Raw genomic sequence first — 27,602 nt, forward strand, 5'->3', positions numbered from 1 at the left:
ATGTTTGTTGTGAAAAGCACTATACAAATAATTGAAAGGGATAATAATAATTGAAAATTGAAGGGACAGGAATGTCTCAGATTCATAAAAAAAAAAAAAAAAAAAAAAAATATATATATATATATATATATATATATATATATATATATATATACATACAGTATATCCGTTGTTTGTGTTTTGAAGATGAACGGAAGTCTTACGGGTTTGGAACAACATAAGACAACATGGCAAAATATGACTTTTTTTTATTTTATTTTGGGGTGAAATGTCTCTTTAAGGTATCAAGAAACATTTGAAGTAATTTAAAAACACTGCTGTGGAAACTCACTGTGAGTTATATTACATGTCACTAGCAGTTGCTGTCATCTCTGCATCTGTCGAACAGCATCATATCGCCATTGCATGCCCGCGTAAACATAGTTCCCACCCCTCCTGTACGGAAAAACAATAATAATGTGCTATGACAGAACAGATTGTGTGACACTAATGTAAATAAAGAGACTATCACTCTTCGTTATGCCTGCTGCTCTCTGATGACACATCTGCCTTGTGCTTAGATGTTGGGTTATGCCTAACCAATCACTGCAATACAACGCAGAGTTATCCAATCGCATCGCACGTGGGAAAAGTTCATTGAGCCAATCAAAATGAAAGGTGGGATGACATTGCTAAGAGATGAGAGGTAATTGCAGAGGTAACCTGTGCCCACAAGGCTTTTGAGAATTTTTGTGCATCTGAGAGAGCGAGAGAATAATTAATATTCTCCGTCATTCTCGGTTCCTGAAGGTCTGAACAGTCCCCATGTTTTATCTTCCTGAAATGTTGTTAAATGTTAATGGGAACCTATTTTTACATGGGCCATTCCACCACACTCCTAACCCCCCTGAATAAATCATTAGTACCAACACACTTTCCAATACTTGTGAATCCCTTGCTCTCTACTAACACACTCAGTGTTTGGGACTGGAAACCGTATTTACTGACAGGTGTGACTTTTGAATTGTCCTGTTCATGCAATGTCATACAGGAGTGGCTCGAATACTGTCTATATGCACTAATATGACATCAAACTACTCTTCTGTTCTTGTACCAGCCAGAAATAACACTTGTAACCATGACAGTAAGAAGTATCAAAATTGGTGATTTCCATAACATCAGCATGTTACACAAATTACACAATTTACAATTATATACTAACATATTGCAATACTTTTCCCCACAACATTTGACAAATATCAGGGATTTGCCCAAAGATGAATAACAAATTCTACTAATTAACAGAAAAAAAATATTTAATAAAGAAATATTTTAAAGAACATAAATAAATTTGATGACTTGTGTGAACTTTAGGAATAAAAATGTGCACAGTGTTATTTTATGTTCAAATCAGATCAAATTTGATAAATAATAAATACATAAAAACAGTAATATTGTGAAATATTATTACAATTTAACACTAAAAAGTTTTTTTTTTTTTTTTTATCTTAGGGGATACAACCATTTGTGAGGCTGTGGCGAGAGGCAGTGAAAGTGCAGGTCTCATTTCTTGGTTTCATGTTGAAAGGGTGTTTGTTGTGAATATTTCGATCTGATGACTTCGCTCATACATTCTTTGTTCAGCACATGGGCAGCATTTAAAAACAACCTGACCACCTGTAGAGGGTAATCTACTCACCTTCAGATAAAAGTTTATATATTTCACATATTTACAATATTTGGAGGGGACTTACATGTTTAAAAAGTTGTTGTTAAGTGTTAGCTCATTGCAGTTATGTTGACATTTTTTTACATTTATGTATATTATTTTTCATAATCTGTAAATATTTGTATCCCCCATCTTACATTTAATTTAAACAATCATTAAAGATTTCTAAATAGGCATTATACTTATTGTTCAACATCATTTTTCAAATAATGTTTAGTTTAAGTTATGAGAGAATACATGGTTTAAAAATTGGGCTAAAATGTTGTAACAAGCATTGTCAAACAAGCATTTCTTTCTCAATATATTTATACCCCCAACGAGGCATCCTGGGGGATAAAAACATTAAAATCTAAAATAAAAGTCATGTTATTTAAAAAAAAAAATTAAATCATGAAATTGTATTATTTGTGTCCTAATAAGCAATATATAGCAATAAATTAATTAGCTGATGCCTCTTTTTGGACTTCCCTTTGTAGGGTTAAATACCTGATTTCCATTTTAATATATTTTACAATTTAATTTATTCCTGTGATGGAAAAGCTGATTTTTTATAATCAATTACTCCAGGCTTCAGTGTCACACGATCCTTCAGAAATCATTATAATATGCTGATTTGCTGCTCAAGAAACATTATTATCATCAATGTTGAAAACGGTTGTGCTGCTAAACATTTTTGTGGTTAGTTTTGTTATTATTATTATTATTATTATTATTTTCAGGAATATTTGATGAATAGGTTGAACAGCATTAAATGTCTTTACTGTGACCTTTGATCAATTAGTTCTTGCTGAATAGAAGTATGGATTTCTTTAAAAAAATACTTTTGAATGGTAGTGTACCTACTTGTAGACTCTCGTGGGCACGTTAGGTCTCTATTTTTCATTTGTCACATTTTCTATTTCTCTCATTCTCCAATGATCAGTAAAAAAGTGAGAAGCACTAGCCTTTGTGCATGTGGATTGTGTTTAGACTCCTGAGGAGGGATTTACAAGCATTTCAACCATTCCTAGAGAATCGTTTTGACATTTTTTTTTCTTGTCTCAACATTTGTTTAAGGATGGAATAAAAGCAGATATTACTAAGGGGAGGAGAACAAGAGAACATATCATATTCTTCCTACATCATACAGAGTGTGGAAATAATGCCTACAACAGGAAACTTTTGTCTCGTTTTAGCAACTCCCAATACAGGCATTCTAGCAACAAGGCCACAAGGGAGTACCATAGAGAACGAACGAGAGAGAAAGAGGAAATGATAGATAGTGCATATGAAAGAGAGAGCAACAGAGAATGGTTGTGCAACATTCACAAGAGACAGAAGGTTGGGAGGCAAAAATAAACTCTTGTCTTCTGTGCCTATAGTGACGTAAACACATGAGAGGGACACCTATAAAACATGCGTGAGACCTTGGTTATAGTCACCAGGTGTACATGAACATTTAAACATGCAAACATATACACACACACACATACATCAAGCCTTTAATTAATTATCTTGTCCTAGGCAATGACATTCCCACTGTAACCTGACTAACTCAGCTTTTTATCCAAAGCACAGTGGGATATACAGTATGCTGAAAAGACATCCTTAAATTAGCACTGCAGAGTCGGTGTGACTTTATGGCAGGAGATCTTGCTTTACCCGTTGCATATATCCTGTATCCTGTCCTGAAAACAAGGAAAAAAACAAGGAAACAGCTTTGCATGTATCAGCATAATAATTTCAGCTCATGAACTAAATGGATTTTGCAATCTAAACAAAACTGTAGGTGATGAAAAACATGGTTAAATATAAAACAGGATTAGATGTAATACCGTTCAAAAGTTTGCTGTCAGTACAACTTTATTTTTGAAAGAAATTATTGCTTTTGTATATCCAAGGATGCATTACATTAATCAAAAGTGACAATAGACCTGCATAATCTTAAAATTTCTATTTCAAACAAATGCTGTTCTTTTCAACTTCCGATTCGGCGAACCCTGGACAAATATTAATTTTAATTAATTAAAATATTTTACTGTTGAGTTTCCACAACAATATTAAGAAGCACAACTGTTTTCAACATCGATAATGATAATATATATATATAAAATGTTGAGCAACATATACAGAGCAATACATCCTGAGCAACATTTTCAGCATGAATGATTTTTTAAGGATCATGTGACACTGAATAATTAAGTAATGGCTGCTGAGAATTCAGCTTTGCATCACAGGAATAAATAATATTTTAAAATATAATAATAATTTAAAAAATATATATATATTTCACAATATTATTGTTTTTACTGTATTTTTGATCAAATGAATACAGCCTGGTCAGATAAGAGAATTCTTTCAAAAATATAAAAAATTGTTCAAACCCCAAACTTTTGAACGATATAGTGTAAGTTCCTCAGAATATCTCAGTCCTCACTCTGGTAATGTACAGTAATGTCACTTGGATTGTTGGATAACAGACTGCATATTTGTGAAGCCATCAATGCAGGCTTCACAGAAATGTTGAACACAAACTTTACAGAGACGCCCCACTAATTTCCAGTAGGCAATTCAGGACAGGGCCAAAAATATTTTAAACAATTTATTTTGCCATATGGTGGTGAATGCAATTTCATCATTACAAGGCCATCCAGGAACACTACTTAACCCGAATCCAGGAAGACCAAAATAGATCATAAGGACACTTTGAGACCCATAATCCACAGTATAACTTATCCCCCTATATGTTTATAAAGGGATGCATATGACCATTATTACATGTCAGTCTTCTCATGTCACAAAAAAAATAGGATTTTCACGACAGAAAAGGACATCATAGGGTGCAATCAAATCGTCCTGAGTCGATGAATCAGAGGAAAGCCCTTCTAGTTTGGACAATTGGTGGCACTAGAAGCATCAATTTAGAGACTCCAAAATTACTGTGGTTATTGTTCAGACTATCCTCTATCTGTGTGCCAAATTTCACAACTTTCCTTCAAGAGCAGAAAAAGAAGAAGAAGAAGAAGGCACTGATTTTTGGGGGTGGTGGTGGCGCAATGGATAAGACACATGCCTTTGGTGTGAGAGACCCGGGTTCGAATCCACTGTGAGACACCAATGTGTCCCTGAGCAAGACACTTAACCCCTAGTTGCTCCAGAGGCGTGCGACCTCTGACATATATAGCAATTGTAAGTCGCTTCGGATAAAAGTGTCAGCTAAATGAATAAATGTAAATGTAAATGTGATCAGTGAGTCGGCCATTTTAAGGAGTGTCTCAATCGCAAAATCCATCCAGTGCACTGAAATGTTTATTCCCTAAAAAGACCCACAACGCATCGATGCTCACTATGTTCCCACACCGTAAGTTCTGAAGCGCGAAACATAAATCACTCGAGCCAACTCACCACACATAATTACATGCAATAAATGTTTAAAAAAAAGAAAAGAAAATGGTATTTAATTATATTTCAGCATAACTATACATTGACAGACAGGTAACATAATCTAGCTAACATGACTGAATTGATGCATGTATATATTACAATAAAAGTATCATAATGTACTTTACATAACATTAAAAAAGTCAGAAAAATCTGTTATGCAGTTGTTCATAAATTACAGTAGTGACGTTGTACAACAAGGATGTTGTCCCGAATTTGTGTATACAATATATGGATACTATACCTAGGGAGCTGACTTAAGACGCACCAATATACAAAAGGTGCCTTCGCACATTCGGTGCTTGGCCCCTATTTACAATTCTGAAATACAGACCTAAATAAAGTCTGATTCAAATTCAAATGATAGTGCAGGTTATTTGTCAGTTTGGCAGCCCATCAATGTCACAAAAAAAACTTTTTTCTTTTAAACTTTCATGTTGCAGGCCTCTTTTTTACTGGTGGCTACATACTGTCACTTCTCCTGTTGCCCCTCATGTTGTGAATCTTTATTCATCCTTCTCAAGCACCTTTCCTTTCATAGGTTTCCTTTTTTGGCCACTCTTTCATGAGTGCCTGTGTCACACACCATTGGTGGCCCTTAGAAGCAGGGTGTCAATTCAGGCTATAGCACAATCCCTCTTTGTAGGAGACGCCAAAACAGCTTGTCTGCAGTATTCAGCTTTACAGCTCAAGGCTCTCCTCCAAGACCAAGACCACCATGCCGCATCCCCCGAACCCTAGCTTCTGGCTTTCTACACTTTGTGGATTAATTATAATTCACAATGTCGCACCCTCACAGTCATCTGAGGCAAATGATCCAAAATGGCCGCCATGTCGCTGCGAGGGTGTGTTGGGATTTGCAACGCTGTGTTCTCGGTGGGGTGCTGAGGGGAAATGCAAAGGGCCCTCAACAGGCTTTGATGTGCGCTGGTGATTATTGAGGCTAATCAGGAGTGCCATCAGCGAGCTAGCAGAAAGCCTGCGCTTTGTTTGTGTTCTTTAATGCTAATCACTGCGGCTAACACATTAGGCACTTTGATTTATTGGCTCAGGGACAATGCTTCTTTATAAGTTTATCTGAGCAGTGGTAAAGGGGTTTATCATTATTAATGAATGTGCACTCCAAACAGGCTCAGCGGCCATTATTTCTGCACAGTGTATCGGTATAGACTAAACTATAAGAGACTGCTATGCCTCTATTAATTTCAGTTTCACTAGTGTGCCAATTACCACATCTGTTGAAAGGACTAGCATATACTGTATGTTAACCCATGTTTTGTATAATGTTCCTTAACATGTGATAACCTATGCTAAAAAGCTAAAGCAACTGGACTGCTAAAAAAAGAAGAAGAAAGAACTTGGCTATGGTTGTGGTCGAAAAATGGCTTCTTGATTTTGTCATTTTGTTATGAAGATAAGATGGAAAATGTGCACCCTAAATTCAAGGATAACAGCACAGAATATTAATAATGCACTTTTTGGGAAAGATTATGCTTGTTTCAGATCATTTAATTCAGTGTGACGGGGATTGACCTGCTTGAGCTGCACGAGCTAAAGCGAAACAGTCAGAGCCGATCAGCCCTATACGCACGTAAGTTACATAGGGCCCCGCAAATTACTCAAGGCCCCACCTCCCCCTCGTGTCAAAATGCGTCAATGAAAGTTTACAACATCGATGAGAAAATTAGGCGGAACTATCCTTCTGGTCACGAAAAGAGAGGAAAAAAACACCATGAGAGTGGATTGCGGGAACAGCAATCAGATAGACGTGTTCTCTCCTCTCCAAGTTTGATGTCAGCAAAGAACAGTAAAGTTAAGTTGATGTGCATCTCTCTCTAGTCTGTCTGTCTGTCTAACCCAGCTGGGCAGGGCATCTTTTGGTCTTTCAGTGTCTTGCTTGCTAATGCCGGCCACTTCCAGGGCTGTTCTGTGACTTTGTGTCCGAAATAACCGCATTGCACGTTAACATGCGTTCATATGCGCGTGCACGAAATGAAACGCGCCCTTTCCAGCAAAACATCTGTGGGGACCAGTACAATATGGGCGTGATGGCATTCCTTATTATAGGCGCACATACTTTTAAAACAAGACAATGAATATCTAGTCTCCAAGTCAGTTTAGTTACAACTCTGCAATAAAGCAAGATGGAAAGCAATGCATTGACATTGACTATTGATTTATAGGCTATATTGCATTTAAAATGTTGATTGGCTGGACATACTGGTCAATATGGATGCACATCCCTCAGTAAATACTAACCATCAAGTATTGCTTTTATCATTTAAAACACAGTGACATGCTATGGCAATCCATTTTAGCTTTTATTCATTCACAGGGTGCATTTATGATATCAATAATTACATTTATGCTATTTAAAATGTGAATTATTGATATTAAGAATGTACTTTTTCTAGTAGCAATGTCTATTTCTGATATCAGGAATTATATTTTCATTAGTACTAGTTAAAGGAGGGAGGACTGTAGTGGGAGGTGTGACTGTGTGCCAATGGCAAATGGTTTACATGGCTCATGTGTCAGGTGTGAGGGCCCCTTAACAGAATTTTGCTTAGGGCCCCAGGGAGGTCAGGATCGGCTCTGGAAACAGTGAATGAACGCCAGTAAACTGAAACGCAGCAAGCGGGTTAATTAACTCACCCGAACGCATCCTATAAATATGTGATTAATCACGTATATGCACAACATAAAAGTAATATTACAATTTGCCTCTGCTCAACATGACGTGAATAAAAACTATAACAACACTGTGTTTGTTAAATGTTGAAATAAATATAGGATAAGTAAATATATAATATGATACAACTGTAGTCAGAGTAAAATGAAATATGTTAAGTTAATAATTTAATATTTTATTGTAATTAGAGGAAATTCATGCTTTAATATTTGTTGACAAAATATTGACAAAATATATTTTCTATAAAATAGATAGATGGATAGATGGATAGATGGATAGATAGATAGATAGATAGATAGATAGATAGATAGATAGATAGATAGATAGATAGATAGATAGATAGATAGATAGATAGATAGATAGATGGATGGATGGATGGATGGATGGATGGATGGATGGATGGATGGATGGATGGATGGATGGATGGATGGATAGATAGATAGATAGATAGATACTGCAGTCGAATGCCGCAGTGACAACAGCCACAGTGAGTTTAAGAGTAAGACACAACGAGAAAGAGAGGGAATGAGAAGGAGAGAAATAGATCAACAACGTTGTGTTTACAATTGGGTGCTAAAGGTCAACAGAGGCCTAATACAAATGAACCAGAACATGATGCATGCGTACAGCAGGAGTTTGGGGAAGCACCCGACCCTGTGTACTTATCTGTATGTGTGCTTGACAAAGAATGTGTGCTGGTGTGCTTGGCCTATTCATCTTAGTGATCTACACTTTGTCCTTTCACATATATCAAGAGTTCAAGCTAGAATCCCCACCACGCTCACACCAGCGTCACAGCTGGTGCCTGGAATGACAGACCAGTGATGTCTGAAACCCTCCCAATTTACATGCCCTGTCAGCACGGTGGGTGTGTCGGCATTTGATGAAGAGTGGAGATGTTGTATTAATGTCCTTAATTTTTATAACTTATACCTTGACAAACTGCAAATGGGAAGCAAACATGCAAAATCAAGCATGCCGCAAATAACTTGACTACATTTAGCCAAACAAGCGTTTTCAAATGTCCATTAATGACATTTAACCTGTGCCCCAAACATGAAAAAAATATATGTATTATATACAATGCAGGTTAGATACTCACTGTATGTATAAACTGTTGCATGAAGAGTCTTCAAAAAATATCCTTTTGTGTTATCCAATGCTTTATGTACATACATTTAATCCTATGCATACATACATGCACGCACGCACGCACACACACATATATACATCCAGTACATCCAGTATATAAATATACATGTATGTATGTATGTTTCCATATATATATATATACATACTGTGTGTGTGTGTATATATATATATATATATATATATACACACAGTACACAGTATATACATAAACACAACATGAAAGGAAAATGTGAGAAGTGATAAGTCAGATAAAATAAAAAAAAATCATAAAAATTATTTATGATTTTTAATCATAAAATAATAGCCCTTGTCGCATCAAGTGTAACATAAAGCTGAATGAATGAGCTGAACCTGTGCAGACTGAAAAGACGTCAACCAGTAAATTCACTCGCTAAATGGCAGCACCGAGTGAAATAGCTTCACTGAGGGATTTAGCAGGCAAAGTTCAGCAGGTTGTTTGAGCTGCTTAACGTGGATTCAGCACCAGCTCTTTCAATGTGACCTACTGCACCTGTGAAGAGAACAGGAGCAAAATCCTCGTCCAAAGCCAAAACCCACTACCCTAATCACTTAGTTTGCTGACACACAAAAAAAAAATTTACTATGGTATTACTGTGACATGGTACCATGGTAGTGAAAATCATTTGAAGTACCATCAGAATATTTTAATCAGCCATTACCCGTATATATAATGAAGTGGCACTACATTTTAAAAAAAAAAGTTTTCACCATGATTTGCCCATTGCACAGGTATAGAAAACGAAATTCTTACCTGTCTGGATTTGATCTCTTTCACATAAAGTGGAAGAAGGAACTCCGACACTCCCTCTAATCTGATGCCCTCTTTGGTTACGCGAAGATTTCCCATGCCATCCTGAGGGACAGAGAAAAAGAGAGAGAAAGAGTTTGTGATATGCATGCAAATATATTTTAACATATTTACGTTTCAAGGATTGTTTTCTGAATCAAGTATTTTTCACCTGTCAATATCCTGAGTTCAAGGCAAAATATCAGCATTTGAATGATAACACAAGCTAAGAGACATGCTGTCTCCCTGTGAACCGCTGGTGTCACTAGTTTCATTTTGATGGACTTTTAGGGGACGTTTACACAGCACACCATTTTCAAATAAAAAAGGAAAACTTTTTATGTGTTTTGGCCATTCATGTAGATGACAACGCCATTTTGGTTGTCCCCAATGCCAGTGGTTGTCCCCATGTAAACAACAAAAATGTGAATTTGTGAAAACGGTGAATACATTTGCATGCTCTTGTTTTTCTGAATGAAAGCTTTTCTGTCTTGTAGAGAATGCAAGAATATGGATGCCAGAATGTACAAAAATGTACCAGTTTGCTCCCACGTCTCTGCATTAATAAATGATTGTAAATGCTCAGATGTGGCAGCATGTGGATTTTAACATCTCTCAAAGGCTGCACAAAAAGGAGCCCCACGGCTGTTTTCCAGCTTCCTTTACCCCTATCTCTCTATCTCCTTCCCAAATGCCATTACTACAATAATGACGTCAGACACTAGTCCACATTTTTCATATTTTTAAAAAGACTGGACATTGTTGATAGAGAACTATGTTTTTTTTTTTTTAATGATTCAGTATGATTGAAGAAAAACAATTGCCTATTTTTTTTTTTTTTTAAATGATTCTACCTTTTATATTTTTGACCTCCCTGCTTTTAATCCTGTTTTTTTTATCTCTCAAGAGTACATTATTGTGTTCTTGGACAACGTTAATTAGTCAATTACTAGAGAAGTTGATTTCATGGTTGGCTCTAAAAGCATTGTCACAATTATCACATAGAAAACTATAATTACTGAATTTGAAAGCACTGCCAGAAGATAGGGAACTTCAAGTCCCGTTCTGGCATAATTTCAGGTTTACTAAAAGCCGAAAAGGTGGACTCTGTTAACCTGTTATTCTTTGGTAAAGTAGACCATGGCACTGCTGTCAAACCAGAGTTTTTAAAAAAAGAGAACAATGAACACCTGCAGCCAATGAGTGTTTTTTTTTTTTATTTTTTTTTTTTTTTAGATTTTCCATTTTCAGAGAAAGAGAAAAAACAAAAACATTTAAATTCACAATAAAAAAAAACAAAAAAACATTTGGTTCGATACACTGCAAAACAGGTTTTCTGTTCAGTGCCTGATTAGAAACCACAAGAAATGTCTTGTATGTGTAAAGGGTTTGGTGTAGTAGGCAAACGTATGAATGAGAAATACTACAGTATTTTATTATAAGCACAGGAGATTGTTAAAACAACACATAAATAACACATTACAAATGGACAATAAACGACAAATGACTAAACTGAACAGGAAGTATGTATACAGGGGATAACAATGAACTAAATAAGAAACACATGATAATAATTAACCATAGAAACCAACAGGGACATAATCAGAAACCAAGGAAACAGAAACTAAACAGAGCAGGGAAACAGGAACTAAGGGAAACACAACAGAACATCAAAATAAGAATCCAAGACAGTGACAGTATGTACATTCCTACTTGTACTAATTTAAATCGTAATAATATTTTACAACATTCCGGTAAGCAAATTGATTCAAACAGTCGGTCCAAAACAGCCCTGATGCAGAGAAAACCCAGCCGATTTCTTCAAAGATGGTATTCATCAAAGCACAAGCTCTCTCCTATTTTATGATTATTTCGGAGCCGCTCAAGCCATTTCTCATCGTGCTGTGAAATACAGACTGAACGGTGGCTCAAATCACTCAACCGCTGCATAAGCATACAGTATGATACGCAAACTACATCTCTTGAATGGATAAAGCAAACCAGTGTCCTGGCTAGTAAAGTTTTGACGGATGACGACTGTACTCAAGGTAAAGACGTTTACAGTAAAACACAGGAATCGTACATTAGGCACACGAGAAAAGAGTCCGTTATTATTGATGCTCTCGGCGCACTGATCGCTTTTGAAAAAAAAATTATATTGGGGGGTGCGGAGGCACCATTGTGTATGTTGTGTCAAAAGGGAGGCGCACTGTCTTTGGGGCTGTTTACACCTGGCCACTTCATGCGTTTTCTCATATCGGATAGCTATCCGATCGTGAAAAGACCAGGTGTAAATGCCCTCCGAAACGCATTCGAGACGCATTTGAATCCGATCGCTCAAACCACTTCAGGAGGTGGTCTGGGACGCATTCCAGACGAAACTGGACAAGTGTAAATGCATCTGGTTGTTGAAACCACATATGTAAATTGTACTCCTCCCAAAAATGCTAAAAAATAAGCATGTGAGAGCGTGTTATAGTCTATATGTAATGTTATAGCCAGATATGACGACGCTACTGCAACACGCATCACCGCAGATGAGAAGCTGAGCATCTAGGCTACTCATTAAACCAACGTGCAAACTATCGCAAATCAAAGTGAAAGTAAGTCGCAGACGCTTAACACACAATCATTAAAAGTAAAGAAACGAAATGATCTTACCAGGGCTGTTACTGCTCTCTCTTATTGCGGTCTTTGATTTTGAAATTTTAGCTGATGATCAATAAAATGCAGCTCATATCTGTTGCTTTCGGTGACTGACGTGCACTCCATTAAATCTGCATATAGCGCGAGAATTGAAGATCGGATTTAAATCCGTTTCGCAAAAACACATTTATGTGACCAGGTGTAAATGGAATCGTTTTGATAAATCAGATAGCTATCCGATCTGAGAAAACGCATGAAGTGGCAAGGTGTAAACAGCCCCTTTGACTTTGAAAACCCGTGCATTATACATTATATTACTTAATGTAAGTATGTACAGATTAAATATGTTCCTTTTTCTCTTGTTTTCAGTTTGCTTTTGGTTAGCAAACAAAAAGTTTTGTTTAAAACAAAAAGCCCCATTGAGTCACTAGAATAAGATATCATAATAACACACTTCATTTTTTTATCAAGGTTAACAGGATTCTGTGGTGGGATTGGATCTTGCACGACATCTGAAATGGTACACAATTTCCACCAAAGACAATGCGGTTCTTAGCAAACTGATCCACTAAACCTGCTGACCTCAAACCAGGAACCATTAACATCAGTGATAATGTCCTCAAAACAGCTGTCTACAATGAAGTATCAAAACTAAACAGCTCCATAGTGTGCTGTAGGGATAACGCCAAAACCTGGACAAATTATTCGCAAGTGGTTCCCTCAAGATTTTCCAATGGGTTTTTTACAAGGGGGGTTTTTACATTTATTAGTAAAATAAGGTACATAAGTTGATAATACTTTTTGACGGCACGTTTTGATCTACAGCGTAAATTACACACACCCATAAGCTGAACGTTTAGGGTGTGAGTATGTGCAGTTTACAGTGTAGAACAAAACGTCCAAGCATCGCAAAGTTATGTTTACCACAGATCATATTTTACTCACAAATTGAAAAAAAACCATTATAAAAACCCATAGGGCAATCTCAAGTGAACCACTAGCGAATTAGTCTTCCGGGTTTTGACGTCATCCCTGCAGCACTAAACCGTTTACAATAAGCGGCCAATGCATGTTTCAATGCACCTTCAGCTGAGAGATACACCCAGCTAGTTTCTCAGTCTGTCTGAAATACAATGATTTTATTCACAAGTATCATGTTATTTACATACTGTTGTTGATTTAATTTTGAAATAGCTTGTTTTTAAGTTACTTTAAAAAGCATGCAGATCCAGCACTGTACCGAGCACTGACATCATCACAGTGAAAAAGTGGTTTTCTTGGTGACAGTCTAGGCCAGTTCAATAACTAGACATTCTTTCAATCAGTGACCACTTTAGGAGATTCAAGGAGTGACAACAGTGTCAGTGAGGCCCTAAGGCCTATAACTTGATATGTTTTAGTACCATTACAGCTTGCATTTCTGCTTCAACTGGCATGACAGTGGTTTGTTACCATCAACTTCCTCGACAGCAATGGCCATCTGAGTTGCTGCTCTCTCAATAACATTTTCAATTTCAGCACTTCTCCCTGTCACGATCAACTGAGCGGCTTCTACTGATCATGCTGGACTGATCTTGTTAAGACCAAACATCTCTGTGACATAAGGGCAAAAAGGGAAAGTGGAATCTCCTATAATATCAAACGTGTTGAATAAGAAGCTAACGTGGTATTTGTGTTCATTATTTCTCCTGTCACATGCAGGTGCCTGTATTTCCATTCATGAAACAAACTACATTGCCAATAGATCATTCATCAACCTCTTCATCAGCTTTGCAGACATAAATGCATACTCATCCAGAGTCATTTTTAAATACAGCACAAGTGTGCATCAACCATTTCTGTGTGAGCAATCAACATCATGTAAACAGACATACAATCATCACTTCAGTATGCTGTCAGCCGGCTGATTCATGGCAATACAGTGCCATTTAAACCTTTAGTGGGGATTTGATTAGCTGATACCATATAACAGAGCCAGCATAGATAACACTTGAGCAGATTAGGTTTCAGGTATGGCATACTATGTTCTCATAATATAAATGTAAGTATAAAATATAATATATAATTATATTTTATACTATAATATAGCCTATAATATAAAACTATAAAAATATTATTGGTATTATTGAGCTAAGTTACTGTAGTTCAGTCTCCGCTGACAAATACCATAGCTCACAGCGCTGTTCATTGCTAGTAGAAGAAAAATGCAGCTGCAAATTGAATGTCTGCCAACATGAGAAAAAACAAAAAAAACAAAACACGAAATATAAATAACGCCTGGGGGTTACAAACGTTGCTTTGAAACACTAATAAAGGTCTTTATTAAATTTTAATTTAACGTTGAGTTGACTTTGGAATTTCAATAATAATAACCTATTACAAGGTCAAGACTTTATTTATTTTCACTCTGTAGATTTAACTATGCCTTGCCAGGAACGGGTGTACTCTGGATCAATGTATTATTCGATTTAAACCACCTTCGCTGGATGCTGCTTTTAAAAATTAATGTTGCAGAACAGCGGAAAATAATGCAAACCAGCAGTTGTGTGTCCCCACATACACACACACAGTCACCTCCTCATCACCCTATTGGGAGGTGCTATAATGTAAGTCCTTGTTGTGAATGGATCGATGTGGTAGCCTTGCACAAATGACTAAATAATAACACTGATTGGTCTATGATTAGCTAAAGACCCCTGAGAGGCGGAGCTTCAGCAGAGCCACAGTCAGACTTCTAAATTAGGGTAGTTTACACACTATTTTACCCGATTTAAAAAGCCACTTTAAGTTCACCAATTGCAAGGAAAACCCTCTCAGAATACTTAGTTTAAGGATCTTTCTCAAAAACACATGGGTGCAATATTAAAGGTTGTATCAGTGATTTCAGGCCCACATTTTTTTATCACATTCATCTAATCTTTCCTAACAATCCGCTAGCTGCCCGCCCCATAAGCATGCCATCAAAAAAACGCGTCTCTGTAGGCAGCCTAGGCTCTGAGATCTGCACACAAAAACAATTCACCAACCACTCAAAACCAAAACAAATAGTGTTCCAACCAATCACCAACAGGTGGTGGGTGTTGTGAGGTTTTGTGCTCGTGCACGGCTGCACGCGAAATCGGAGCTGAAGAAGAAGCTGGCTCAAAACCTCACAACACCCTCCCCCTGTCGGTGATTGGTTGGAACACTATTTGTTTTGGTTTTCGAGTGGTTGGTGAAACCAATTGTTTTTGTGTGCAGATCTCAGAGCCTAGGCTGCCTACAGAGACGCGTTTTTTGACGGCATTCTTATGGGGCGGGCAGCTAGCGGATCGTTAGGAAAGATTAGATGAATGTGCTAAAAAAAAATTAAGCCTGAAATCACTGATACAACCTTTAACAACTGTCCAAATCCTGGGGTTTTTTTTAACCAGGGATAAAAACGCAACCTTCGTTTTAGTGGTCAAGCTTATTTTGTTGACCTTGGCCACTAAATTGTGACTCATATTTGAAATATTTAACATTTTATAACAATCCTAAAAGAGATAAATGTCGTGTTATGGATGCATGTGATGAATGAATGTGATGGATGCATTTGATGGATGCATGTGACAAATGCATGTGATGGATGGATGGATGCTGAAGATGGATCATGTTATGGATGGATGGATACAATTGACAGATGGAAGGAAGAATGTGACGGACGGATGTATGCATGTTAAGGACGGATGTATGCATGTTAAGGACAGATGGGTGGATGAGTGGATGATGCACAGATGAAATGGTGGGTGAATGATGGATGGATGGATGGATGGATGGATGGATGGATGGATGGATGGATGGATGGATGGATGGATGGATGGATGGATGGATGGATGGATGGATGGATGGATGGATGGATGGATGGACAAACGGACGCATGTTAAGGAAGGATGAAATGATGAATGAACTGGTGGGTGAATAATGGATTGATGGATGGATGGATGGATGGATGGATGGATGGATGGATGGATGGATGGATGGATGGATGGATGGATGGATGGATAAATGGATGGATAGATGGATGGATGGATAAATGGATGGATGGATAAATGGATGGATGGATGTTAAGGAAGGATGGCTGCATGTAATGATGGATGAACTGTGGGTAAATGGACAGATGGATGGATTGATGGATGGATGGATGGATGGATGGATGGATGGATGGATGGATGGATGGATGGGTTGATAGACACATATTTTTGAGTGTTAGTTAGTTAGTTAGTTAGTAAAAACTGTATATTGTGGAGGCCTGATTGATAGATAATCGCTATAAGAGCTCAGTGGTCTTTTGGCTTAAGTGATTGTCAAGCCTTTACCCACAGAGACTGTGAGTGCCACACAGCAAGAGTTTCAACACAAAGACGGCTGCATTATTATAAACACATCTCCAGCAGAAAGTAACAAAGGGAATAAAAAGAGCAAAAGACAAAGAGAGAAAGAACAAAACAAACATGAAAGGGTGATCATGACGGGCAGCGTGGGTAAGAAAGGACAAGCCTGCTGAGAGAGCAAGATCTGTATCGGTCCCACGCATTACGCTCAGCATAGGAACTGACATCATCTTTTAATCAGCTTCTAATACACTGCTGTGTCAAGGTAATGATCCTTTGTTGCCAGGCTAATTGGACAAACATATCATAGCCCTTCCAACTGTGTGCGCGTGTATGATTGCGTTTGCCTGAACATCTCCACACAATCACAGAGACAGAGAGTGTGGGAGGAACTGGTGAATCCATGTTCTAATCTGATAAAAGAGTCCAACTACGGTTGGATTCAGAAGCTATGAACATTATCAACACAAGAACACTCCAGAAACCCAGCATGGATGACGCACATCTGACATCATGCCTGGTAACATCAACCTGACTTCAAGGGTGTCAGTATAGGGGAAACTGTTTTGAAACTGCAGTTTGCCAAGATACAAGCTACTCATAGTTCAGCTGAAGTCCAGCTACTATAGAAAATCTCATATATAGGACACAACGGGGCTATAAAGGCACACCTTTAGAAACATTTGCTTTTCACTACTCCCATAGTCAAGTCAAGTCAAGTTTGTATAGCGCTTTTCACAATACAGATTGCATCAAAGCAGCTTCACAGTATTAAATTAAAATAATACAACAAAGTTTGTTTCAAGAGGAATTTATTGATTGATAAAATTAAATTAAATATCCCCAAAATATCCCCAACTGAGCAAGCCAAAGGCAACAGTGGCAAGGAACCGAAAAACTCCATCAAGTGACCTAATGGTGTCCTAAATCTCCATCAGGTGCCTTAATGGAGAAAAAAAAAACCTTGGGAGAACCCAGGCTCAGTCGGGGGCCAGTTCTCCTCTGGCATTGGATAGAGGCCGGATTGTAGTTTGAACTGTAGGATTATATGAATGCCTGGCTGAAGAGATGCGACTTTAATCTAGTTTTAAACTGGGAGAGCGAGTCTGAGCAACGAACAGTATCAGGAAGACTATTCCAGAGTTTTGGAGCCAAATGTGAAAATGCTCTCCCTCCTTTGGTGGTTCTGGATATCCTAGGTATGACCAAAAGCCTTGAATTTAGTGATCTCAAAGAGCGCGATGGATTATAGGGCGATAGAAGATCCGTTAAATAGACTGGAGCTAAGCCGTTTAGGGCTTTATAAGTCAGTAGCAATACCTTGTAATTAATACGGAACTTTATAGGTAACCAATGCAGTGATGATAAAATCGGTGTTATATGATCATATTTTCTTGATCTCGTAAGAACTCTAGCGGCGGCATTTTGGACTAACTGTAGCTTGTTTATTGAGGATGCAGGACAACCAGCTAATAAAGCATTACAGTAATCCAGTCTCGAGGTCATGAATGCATGAACTAACTTTTCTGCATCAGAAACTGATAGCATATTACGTAGCTTAGCAATGTTTCTAAGGTGGAAAAAGGCTGTTTTTGTAACATAAGAAATATGATTTTCAAAAGACAGGTTGCAATCGAGTATAACACCCAGGTCTTTTACTGTAGAGGATAAAGTAACAGGACATCCTATGATGTTAAAGTTGTATTGTGCGAGGTTTTGTGGGCGGTTTTTTGAACCGATAAGTATTACCTCTGTCTTGTCTGGATTTAATAAAAGAAAATTACGCGTCATCCAATCTTTTATATCTTTAACACACTCTGTCAATTTGGAAAATGTAGCGTTTTCATCCGGCCGTGATGAAATATATATTTGAGTGTCATCAGCATAACAATGGAAACTAATTCCATGTTTCCTTATAATATTTCCAAGTGGCATCATATATATTGAAAATAACAGGGGGCCTAATACAGATCCCTGCGGCACTCCATAGTTTACTGGAGTTATGATCGATTTTTCTCCATTTAAATAGACAAAATGGTAGCGGTCAGATAGGTATGATTTGAACCAGCTTAGTGCTTGTCCTTGAACACCAGTATAATTTTGTAGTCGATCTAAGAGTATTGTGTGATCTATAGTATCGAACGCAGCACTAAGATCAAGTAAAACTAGTATTGAGATACAGCCTTGGTCAGAAGCTAAAAGTAAATCATTTGTGATTTTAACGAGCGCAGTTTCAGTGCTATGATGCGGTCTGAATCCAGACTGAAACTTTTCATAGATATCATTTTGTTGCAAGAAAGAGCCCAGTTGAGCGGACACCACTTTTTCTAATATTTTAGACATAAATGGAAGATTTGAAATGGGTCTATAATTTGCTAGATTATTATGATCTAATTGTGGTTTCTTAATGAGAGGTTTTATAACTGCCAGTTTAAATGTTCTTGGAACATGACCTAAAGATAAAGACGAGTTAATAATATTGAGGAGAGGCTCTTCCACTACAGATAACACTTCTTTCAGTAGTTTAGTTGGTATAGGATCTAATAAACATGTTGTTGTTTTAGATGAAGTGATAAGTTTATTTAACTCTTTTTGTTCTATAGTTGTAAAGCACTGTAATTGTTCTTTCGGGGTGATAATTGAAGCTGAATTGTAAGGCGCGATTGAAGATTGAACGTTTATAATTGTGGTTCTGATGCTTTCTATTTTCTCAGTGAAGTAGTTCATGAAATCATTACTACTGAACTGTAACGGGATATTTTGTTCGGGTGACGTCTGTTTATTTGTTAGTCTAGCCACGGTGTTAAATAGAAACCTTGGATTGTTTTGGTTGTTTTCTATTAGTTTGCGGAGGTGCTCAGCCCTGGCAGCTTTTAGGGCCTTTTTATAACGTGACATACTGTCTTTCCACGCGATTCTAAAGACCTCTAAATTAGTTTGTTTCCATTTACGCTCTAAAATACGGGTTTCTCTCTTTAAAACATGCGTAGTATTGTTATACCATGGTGCTTTATTTTTCTCTCTGACCTTTTTTAATTTAATAGGTGCAACCACATCCAATGTTCTAGAGAGAATGGTGCTCATAGTGCTAGTTAGTTCTTCTAGTTCATCTGTTTGTTTGGGTTCAGGCAGCAGCTGAGACAGATTAGATAAGCAATTTGAGAAATTATCTATGGTGGATGGGAGGATTGTTCTGCCTGGTTGATAACGCGACGCCGCATGACATATTACAGCAGTACGTAATATGCAAGTTACCATGTAGTGATCAGTGACTTCATCACTTTGTGGAATGATATCTATATCGGTTGGATCGGTTCCGTGTGATATAATTAAATCGAGTGTATGATTAAGACGATGAGTTGGTCCGGTGACGTTTTGCTTGACCCCAAATGAATTTAATAAATCTGTAAACGCAGCTCCTAACGCATCATTTGGATTATCTACGTGTATGTTAAAATCTCCAACAATTAATGCTTTATCGACATTGACTAATAGGTCTGAGAGAAAATCTGCAAACTCTTTTAGGAAATCAGCGTAAGGCCCTGGCGGTCTATATACGGTAGCCAAGGCTAGAGATAATAGGGATGTTTTTCTAACATCTAAGAGCGTAACATTTAGTACAAGTACTTCAAATGAAATAAACTTATAACCCGTTTTCTGAGTAACATTTAGAATATCTTTATAAATGGTTGCAACACCTCCGCCACGGCCAATCAGACGGGGCTCATGCTTATAACAGTATCCAGGAGGAGTAGACTCATTAATACCGAAATAATCATTTGGTTTAAGCCAGGTTTCAGTAAGGCAAAGTACATCGAAGCTATTATCTGTGACTATTTCATTTACAATAACTGCCTTAGGTGTGAGTGATCTAATGTTTAGAAGACCTAGCTTTAGAAATAGTTTTTGTTTACTAATAGCAACATTTTCTGTTTTAATAACAATTAGATTTTTCCTAGATCCTGCATTAGATTTATTATTTGATCTCACTAAACGAGGAATAGACACGGTTTCTATGCAATGTTCTACACTAGTATTTATATCAGTTGAATTGGTGCAGCAGAGACTATGATTTGGACTTTTGGTTACTAGTCAAAGGGTATTTAACATTTTGGAGATGTTATCTGACAGAAGATCCGCTCCGAATCTGCTTGGGTGTAAGCCATCAGCACGGAAAAGCCTAGGACGCTCCCAAAACAGATTCCAATTATTTACAAAGAGCAGTTTCTGCTCATTGCACCATGACATTAACCATTCATTTAGCGCAAATAATCTGCTGAATTTTTCATGCCCTAGTCGGTACGTGGGAAGCGGTCCTGACACAATGATCGTTGTTTCAGGCGATGTGCTGCGTACCGTATCGATTAGATTCCTGAAGTCTTTCTTCAGAATCTCCGTCTGGCGCAGCCTGATGTCGTTCACTCCCGCGTGCAGGACCACAGTTCCGACGCGCTCGTCACCGTTCAGGATCTCGGGAACGCGAGCAGCGATTTCAGAAACACGAGCACCAGGGAAGCAGTGACTTTGCACCTTACTTGTACCTAACGTAGCGTGTACGTGCCGAACGATGGAATCGCCGATGATCACAGCATCGCGTTCTGTTTCGCGTAGAGGGGAGAAGCGGTTTTGTGTCGATAACTCGAAAACCGGGAGGGTCGGAGAAAGTCTTGGTCTAAACCTGACTCGCGTCTTCCGCTGCGGAACCACCCAGGCTTCGTGGTGGCGTGTTGGAGCCGGAGTGAACGAGACCATGGCTGATTGCGACCGATGCTGAGGAACGCACGGAGTAGACGCGGTCGGAGTCAGCGGGTTAGTAACGTTAAACACTGATTTGTGTGCGTCGGCGCGTGATGTTTCAAGAGCCAAACACCGGTCTCTCAGCTCGGCCTGTCTCAATAAAAGGTTGTGGATCTGTTTCTCAACAGCTTCCAGCTCAGACTGCAGTGCGTGAAGCTCAAATGTGTCCTCACCTGCACCAAGCGGTAGACTACTTACATCTGATATATTCGCCATTTTAACAGATGGACAGTGAGTTAGCAACGAAGCTACCAGTGATGCTATCAATATTAATACTAATTTATATTATAAGTTTGTTTGTAAATGAGTGTGGAGAAGACGCGTTCAGCCGTGATCCACGGACGTAACCTTTAAGAGTATGCAGCGTTGGATCACTAATAGGCTTGAGACGCGTCTGCTCAACAGTCCGCGTTGTAACTATGAGGTTTTTTAGTGGTAGGGGTGTAGAGTAGACGCACGATAGGCGAAAAAAAAAGTGTTTGTTTATAAGTGAGTGTGGAGAAGACTCGTTCAGCCGTGATCCACGGACGTAACCTTTAAGAGTATGCAGCGTTGGATCACTAATAGGCTTGAGACGCGTCTGCTCAACAGTCCGCGTTGTAACAATGAGGTTTGAGCAGTAATGCTTCTCAGTGAGGAAGAGTAGAAAATGTTCGTTGTAAGCGGGTTTAAAGAGAAAAATCAAGAATTATAAATCAAATCGATAGAGCTCCAAAAACAACAACGCATTCAGACGCAACGCATGATAATGACAGGACAAGACATTATTCACCGTGTTTGTTGAGTGTTTCTTATTCACCTGAGCTTTTATGAACTCAAAGGCGCGAGAGAAAATAAATAAATAAAAATAGCTGAGCGCAAGGGTGGCGCGTTAACAGGCTAGCGAATTACTAGCGTGTTATGCGTCAGGGTTGGGTAAGCTGTATTTAGTAGTAATATAAACAACTAGAAATTGTAGTAAATGATGGTTCAAAACAAGGAAATACGAGGCTAAGACGGAGCTTACAGCTCCGAAGCAAACACACTCACAGCAGGCAGCGAGAAAAATCAAGAATTATAAATCAAATCGATAGAGCTCCAAAAACAACAACGCATTCAGACGCGACGCATGATAATAACAGGACAAGACATTACTCACTGTGTTTGTTGCATAGTGTATTATTGCAGAAAAAAAAACAATGTTTGTATTGAAAATTGATGAAGCAACAGATTTTGTATGAAATAAAAGTGGATCATTTTGTTTAAAAAACCTTATAAATGTATGAGGTGGCATGATGGGGAAAAGCATGGGGCAAAGGCACACATTATTGATACAAATACTTAAGATGTTTACTTGTTCAAAACAATCAATTCAGCAAAGTTTGTACCCTTTTCTGTTTATTTTGATAAATACAATAATTCATTGTTGTTCAATAAATATACTGTCATTAATTATACAGAATCACAATTATAAGTCAATTATAAGTAATAATAAGTAAAGATTCTGAAAGCATTGAAGGAGATCCCATAATAATTAAATATAGCTTTACAGAAGTAACAATAAATTATATTTTATTATATGAAATTATTAACATCATATTTTTAAATATGATGGTTTCATTTAAAATATGGTGATAATTATCATCTACATCTTGCCACGTCATGTGAACAAATGGAAAAATCAGACAGCTATTTATTATCATGTCAATTAAGTGTGCCTTTAGCCCCAACAGCAGGGGCGCCTTTTACCCCAAATACCATACTTTTACATATTCTTCTGTTCTTGAAAAACTGTTGCTTTATTTACCTTGAACAAAACTTAAAATAATTAACAAGACTGTGGCGAGGGGGGCGTGGTTTTGCTGAGTCTGTAGCGGGAGAGAGAGGACGGAACAGAGCGGAGCGTAAGTAGGTCAAGTGCAGATGATGAACACCTGTGTCTGATTGCAGTAATTGGCGTGGAGAGACCGGATATAAGCCGGAGTGGGAGAGAGAGTGGAGAGAGAGAGACGAGCTGGGACCTCGTGTGTGCTGCTGAGAGCCCGACAAAGAGTCATCGAGAGAATATTCTGAGTTATTGTGTTTTGTGGCCGTGCTTGTGCATGGTGAACGCGCTTTGTGCGCACCTTTTCTTTTTGTTTATGAGAAACGTGAATAAAGCGAGCGTCCCAGCTCAAGCCGACCCCTGTCTTCTTCCTTCCTTATTATTTCTGAACTGAACCTCATCACACTGGTGCCGAAACCCGGGAAGGAAGAAGATCACCGCCGCCATGCAGTCCCCGCCAGGTACGCCATTTGCGGACATCATCCAGTCGCTCGCCGGTCTTCACCAAGAGCAACACCAACACCTGCTAGCGATCAAGGAGGAGCAAGACAACTGGTTCGAGGCGCTCCTCCGATCCCAGCATGAAGACCACAAGCTGTTCCGGAGCTGGGTAGACCGGGAGGTTCGGGCCATCCCCTCATCTAAAGACCATCCATCCCCTCTGCCTCTCAACAAGATGGGTCCTCAGGATGAACCGGAGGCATTTCTGGACTTATTTGAGAAATCGGCAGAGGATCGGGGATGGCCCACCGAGGACTGGCCAATGCGGCTTATCCCTCTGCTGTCCGGGGAAGCGCAGCAACACCAACTGCCAGTCCAGAATCTCCTGGTCTACCGGGACCTCAAGCGTGCCATCCTCCAGCGGGTCGGTTGGACCCCGGAACAACATCGACAGCGGTTCAGGACCCTAACCCTGGAAGAGTCCGGCCGACCCTTCGTGATGGCACAGCAGCTCCGGGACTCCTGCCGCAAATGGTTGATGGCCGACGAAAGCGACGTCGAGGATGTGATCGATCGTGTGGTACTGGAGCAGTTCGTGGCCAGGCTGCCTAGGAAGACTGCACAGTGGGTCCAGTGCCACCGCCCGACGTCGCTGAACCAGGCCATCCAGCTGGCGGAGGACCAGATGGTGGCGTGCCCAGGGGTCAGCGAACCCCTACCATCTCATCTGCATCTCTCTCTCTCTCTCTCTCTCTCTCTCTCTCTCTCTCTCTCTCTCTCTCCCCTCTCCAAACCTGTCCCACTCCCCAGGTCACGCGGAGGGCTCCCGCCGAAGCCAGCGCCGAGATGGAGGACGGGCTATTCGGTAGAGCCAACAGCTGCACCCAGGGCTCCTCCCAGGGGAGGGAGCTCGACCACTGGATTCTTCACACCGCATAGTCCAACGCCGCTCTCTCCACGCCAATCGCTTGACCCGCTTCCTGCCGCCAGGGTGGCGGTAAAGTCTGGGCCAGCCTGCTGGCGCTGCGGGGACCCAGGACATTTCATTGACCGGTGTCCAGTGATGGAGTTGGGGACATTGATCCGGGTCCCCGACGCGCCACAGGCTGCCCTCGATCAAGCTGGCCTATACCAAATTCCAGTGAGTATCAAGGGGGGTACATATCAGGCTTTGGTGGATTCAGGATGTAACCAATCCTCCATACATCAAAGCCTGATTCAACCTAGGGCATTGGATAATAGCCGCATGGTTAAGGTTCGGTGTGTGCACGGGGAAGTGGTGAAATATCCTATTTTGCCTGTGGATATTCAATTTAGGGGAGAAAAGCATAGAATAGAGATGGCAGTTAATCCGCACCTCCGGCATCCGATAATTTTGGGTACTAATTGGCCCTCATGTAATAAATTATTGGGATATTTATGTTTGGATGCCTCTTGGGGGAAAAGAGATGAGAGTAGAATAGCGGTCGCACAGTTGGGAGAGGCTGAGCCGGAACCTCTGGAGCCTGTTTCTGGGGAACTGAGTGCTCTGGAGCGAACCATCTTCCCTGAGCATGATGATTTTCCCCTGGAACAGTCCCAGGATGAAACGCTGAAAAATGCATTTGATCAGGTTTGTTCAGCCTCTTCATCCTGATCAACCGCTCTCCTATCCTTATTTTTCAATTTTAAAAGATAGGTTGTATCGGGTGACCCAAGACGCCCAGACAAAACAAGATACAACCCAGTTATTGATACCTAAAAGCCGTCGGGAAATGCTTTTCCAGGCGGCTCATTGTAATCCAATGGCCAGGCATTTAGGACAAACGGCTACACTAAACCGTATCATGGCCCGGTTCTTTTGGCCGGGCATTCACGAGAATGTACGCAGATGGTGCGCGTCCTGTCGTGAATGTCAGTTGGTTAATCCACCGGCCACCTTAAAAGCACCATTGTGCCCCCTACCATTAATGCAGGTCCCCTTCGAACGAATTGGTATGGACCTCATCGGGCCATTAGGACGGTCAGCGCGGGGACACCGCTTTGCATTGATCCTGGTGGACTATGCAACACGGTATCCTGAAGCAGTGCCGCTCCGCACTATTTCAGCTAAGAGCGTGGCGAGCACACTGTTTCAACTAATCTCCCGGGTGGGAATTCCGAAAGAAATTCTCACCGATCAGGGCACAGCGTTTATGCCACGTACTATTCGCGAGCTTTACGAGTTATTGGGCATTAAATCGATTCGAACCAGCGTCTATCACCCTCAAACGGACGGCTTGGTCGAACGGTTTAACCGCACGTTAAAATCCATGATTCGTAAGTTCGTACACGAAGACGCCAAAAATTGGGATAAGTGGTTAGAACACCTCTTGTTCGCTGTACGGGAGGTCCCGCAAGCCTCCACAGGGTTTTCCCCCTTCGAGCTTCTCTATGGACATCAGCCCTGTGGGGTATTGGACGTCCTTAGAGAGACTTGGGAGGACGGACCTTCTAATAGCAAGAATGAAATTCAATATGTCATGGACCTGAGAACAAAACTCCACACTTTGGGGCGGCTATCAATGGAGAATTTGTTACAGGCACAGGACAAACAGAGTCGGTTGTACAACAGGGGGTCTAGACTGCGTCAATTTACACCGGGAGATAAAGTGCTTGTATTACTCCCTACTTCTAGTTCTACCAGAAAGACTCGGGAGAACAAATACTGTGACAATTATCCATTTATTAGCAACCCAGCAAGCAATAAAGTTCTTTGGCGTAGGCCCCGTCCGTAGCTCGCAATCTGAGGGTCCGGACTCTGCATATCCTGCCTGAAGATCAAGGCAGGGGCGCAGCCGACCCCCGTGAGGTATGGAAGGGACCATCCTGGTGGTGGTGAGGAGGATGGAGGGAAGGATTCAATTTGGAGGAGGTGGGGAGGATGGTGGTGAATTGAAGCGTCAGCATCTGCGAACTCAAACATGAGTAAGTACCGAACTTTTATACCACAAGTGTTGGAATGTGATTGGATAGATGAAAAGGTAGAGTGACGTAACAATTAAGTCTTCCTGGCAGAACTTAATGCTAAAGCTTTCATTTCAAAATTACTCGCGAAGTGGCAAGGACCCTTCGAGGTCACACGGCAAGTTGGTGATCTCAACTATGAGGTAGCTCGAACGGATAGGGGCGGAGCACATCAAATATACCACCTCAACCTGCTAAAAAAATCAAAAGAGGCAGAATCAGTGATGCTGGCGACGGTAGTGAGTGGGGAGGAGGATCTCGGTCCAGAAGTGAGTTCAAAGTCTCAATCTCTCGCTCTGGCCCCTGGAGGAGACCACCTCTCACCCTCGCAGCTCACTGATATAAAATCAATACTGCAGATTTTGCTGATGTGTTCTCCCCCATGCCTGGTCGAACGAATCTCATTCAGCACCATGTTGAGACTGAGCCGGGCATGGTTGTTCGCAGCCGGCCGTAAAGATTACCAGAACACAAGAAAAAAGTGGTTCAAAGTGAATTAGAAGCGATGCTAGAAATGGGAGTGATAGAAGAATCCAACAGTGACTGGGCGAGCCCGATAGTTTTAGTTCCTAAAACGGACGGCTCAGTACGGTTCTGTGTGGATTACAGAAAGGTGAATGCTGTGTCAAAATTCGACGCATATCCAATGCCTAGGGTTGACGAATTGCTTGATCGACTAGGTACTGCTCGTTTTTATTCGACACTGGACTTAACCAAGGGTTATTGGCAGATCCCCTTGTCTCCCATGACCAAAGAAAAAACAGCTTTCACAACGCCGTTCGGATTACACCAATTTG

At 39.9% G+C, this 27,602-nt stretch overlaps 1 protein-coding gene and 2 long non-coding RNA genes across 4 annotated transcripts in view; 2 read left to right on the forward strand and 1 right to left on the reverse strand.

Moving 5' to 3' along the window:
- LOC309495921 overlaps positions 1 to 27,602 on the forward strand; it is a 385,613-nt gene that overhangs the window by 197,875 nt on the left and 160,136 nt on the right. The window lies entirely within an intron of this gene.
- Positions 1 to 27,602, reverse strand: part of sgcz (sarcoglycan zeta) — a 328,983-nt gene that overhangs the window by 100,810 nt on the left and 200,571 nt on the right. For both annotated transcript variants that reach the window (XM_082165838.1, XM_082165839.1), the window contains exon 3: positions 9,745 to 9,846. In XM_082165838.1, coding sequence (XP_082021964.1) covers positions 9,745 to 9,846 — 102 coding nt within the window. The remainder of the gene's footprint in view (positions 1 to 9,744; positions 9,847 to 27,602) is intronic.
- Positions 1 to 27,602, forward strand: part of LOC309495927 — a 202,155-nt gene that overhangs the window by 18,693 nt on the left and 155,860 nt on the right. The gene's annotated exons all lie outside the window — the stretch shown is intronic.

Source organism: Leuciscus leuciscus, assembly GCF_965113295.1.
Source record: "Leuciscus leuciscus genome assembly, chromosome: 3".
In the NCBI taxonomy this organism is placed as follows: domain Eukaryota; kingdom Metazoa; phylum Chordata; class Actinopteri; order Cypriniformes; family Leuciscidae; genus Leuciscus; species Leuciscus leuciscus.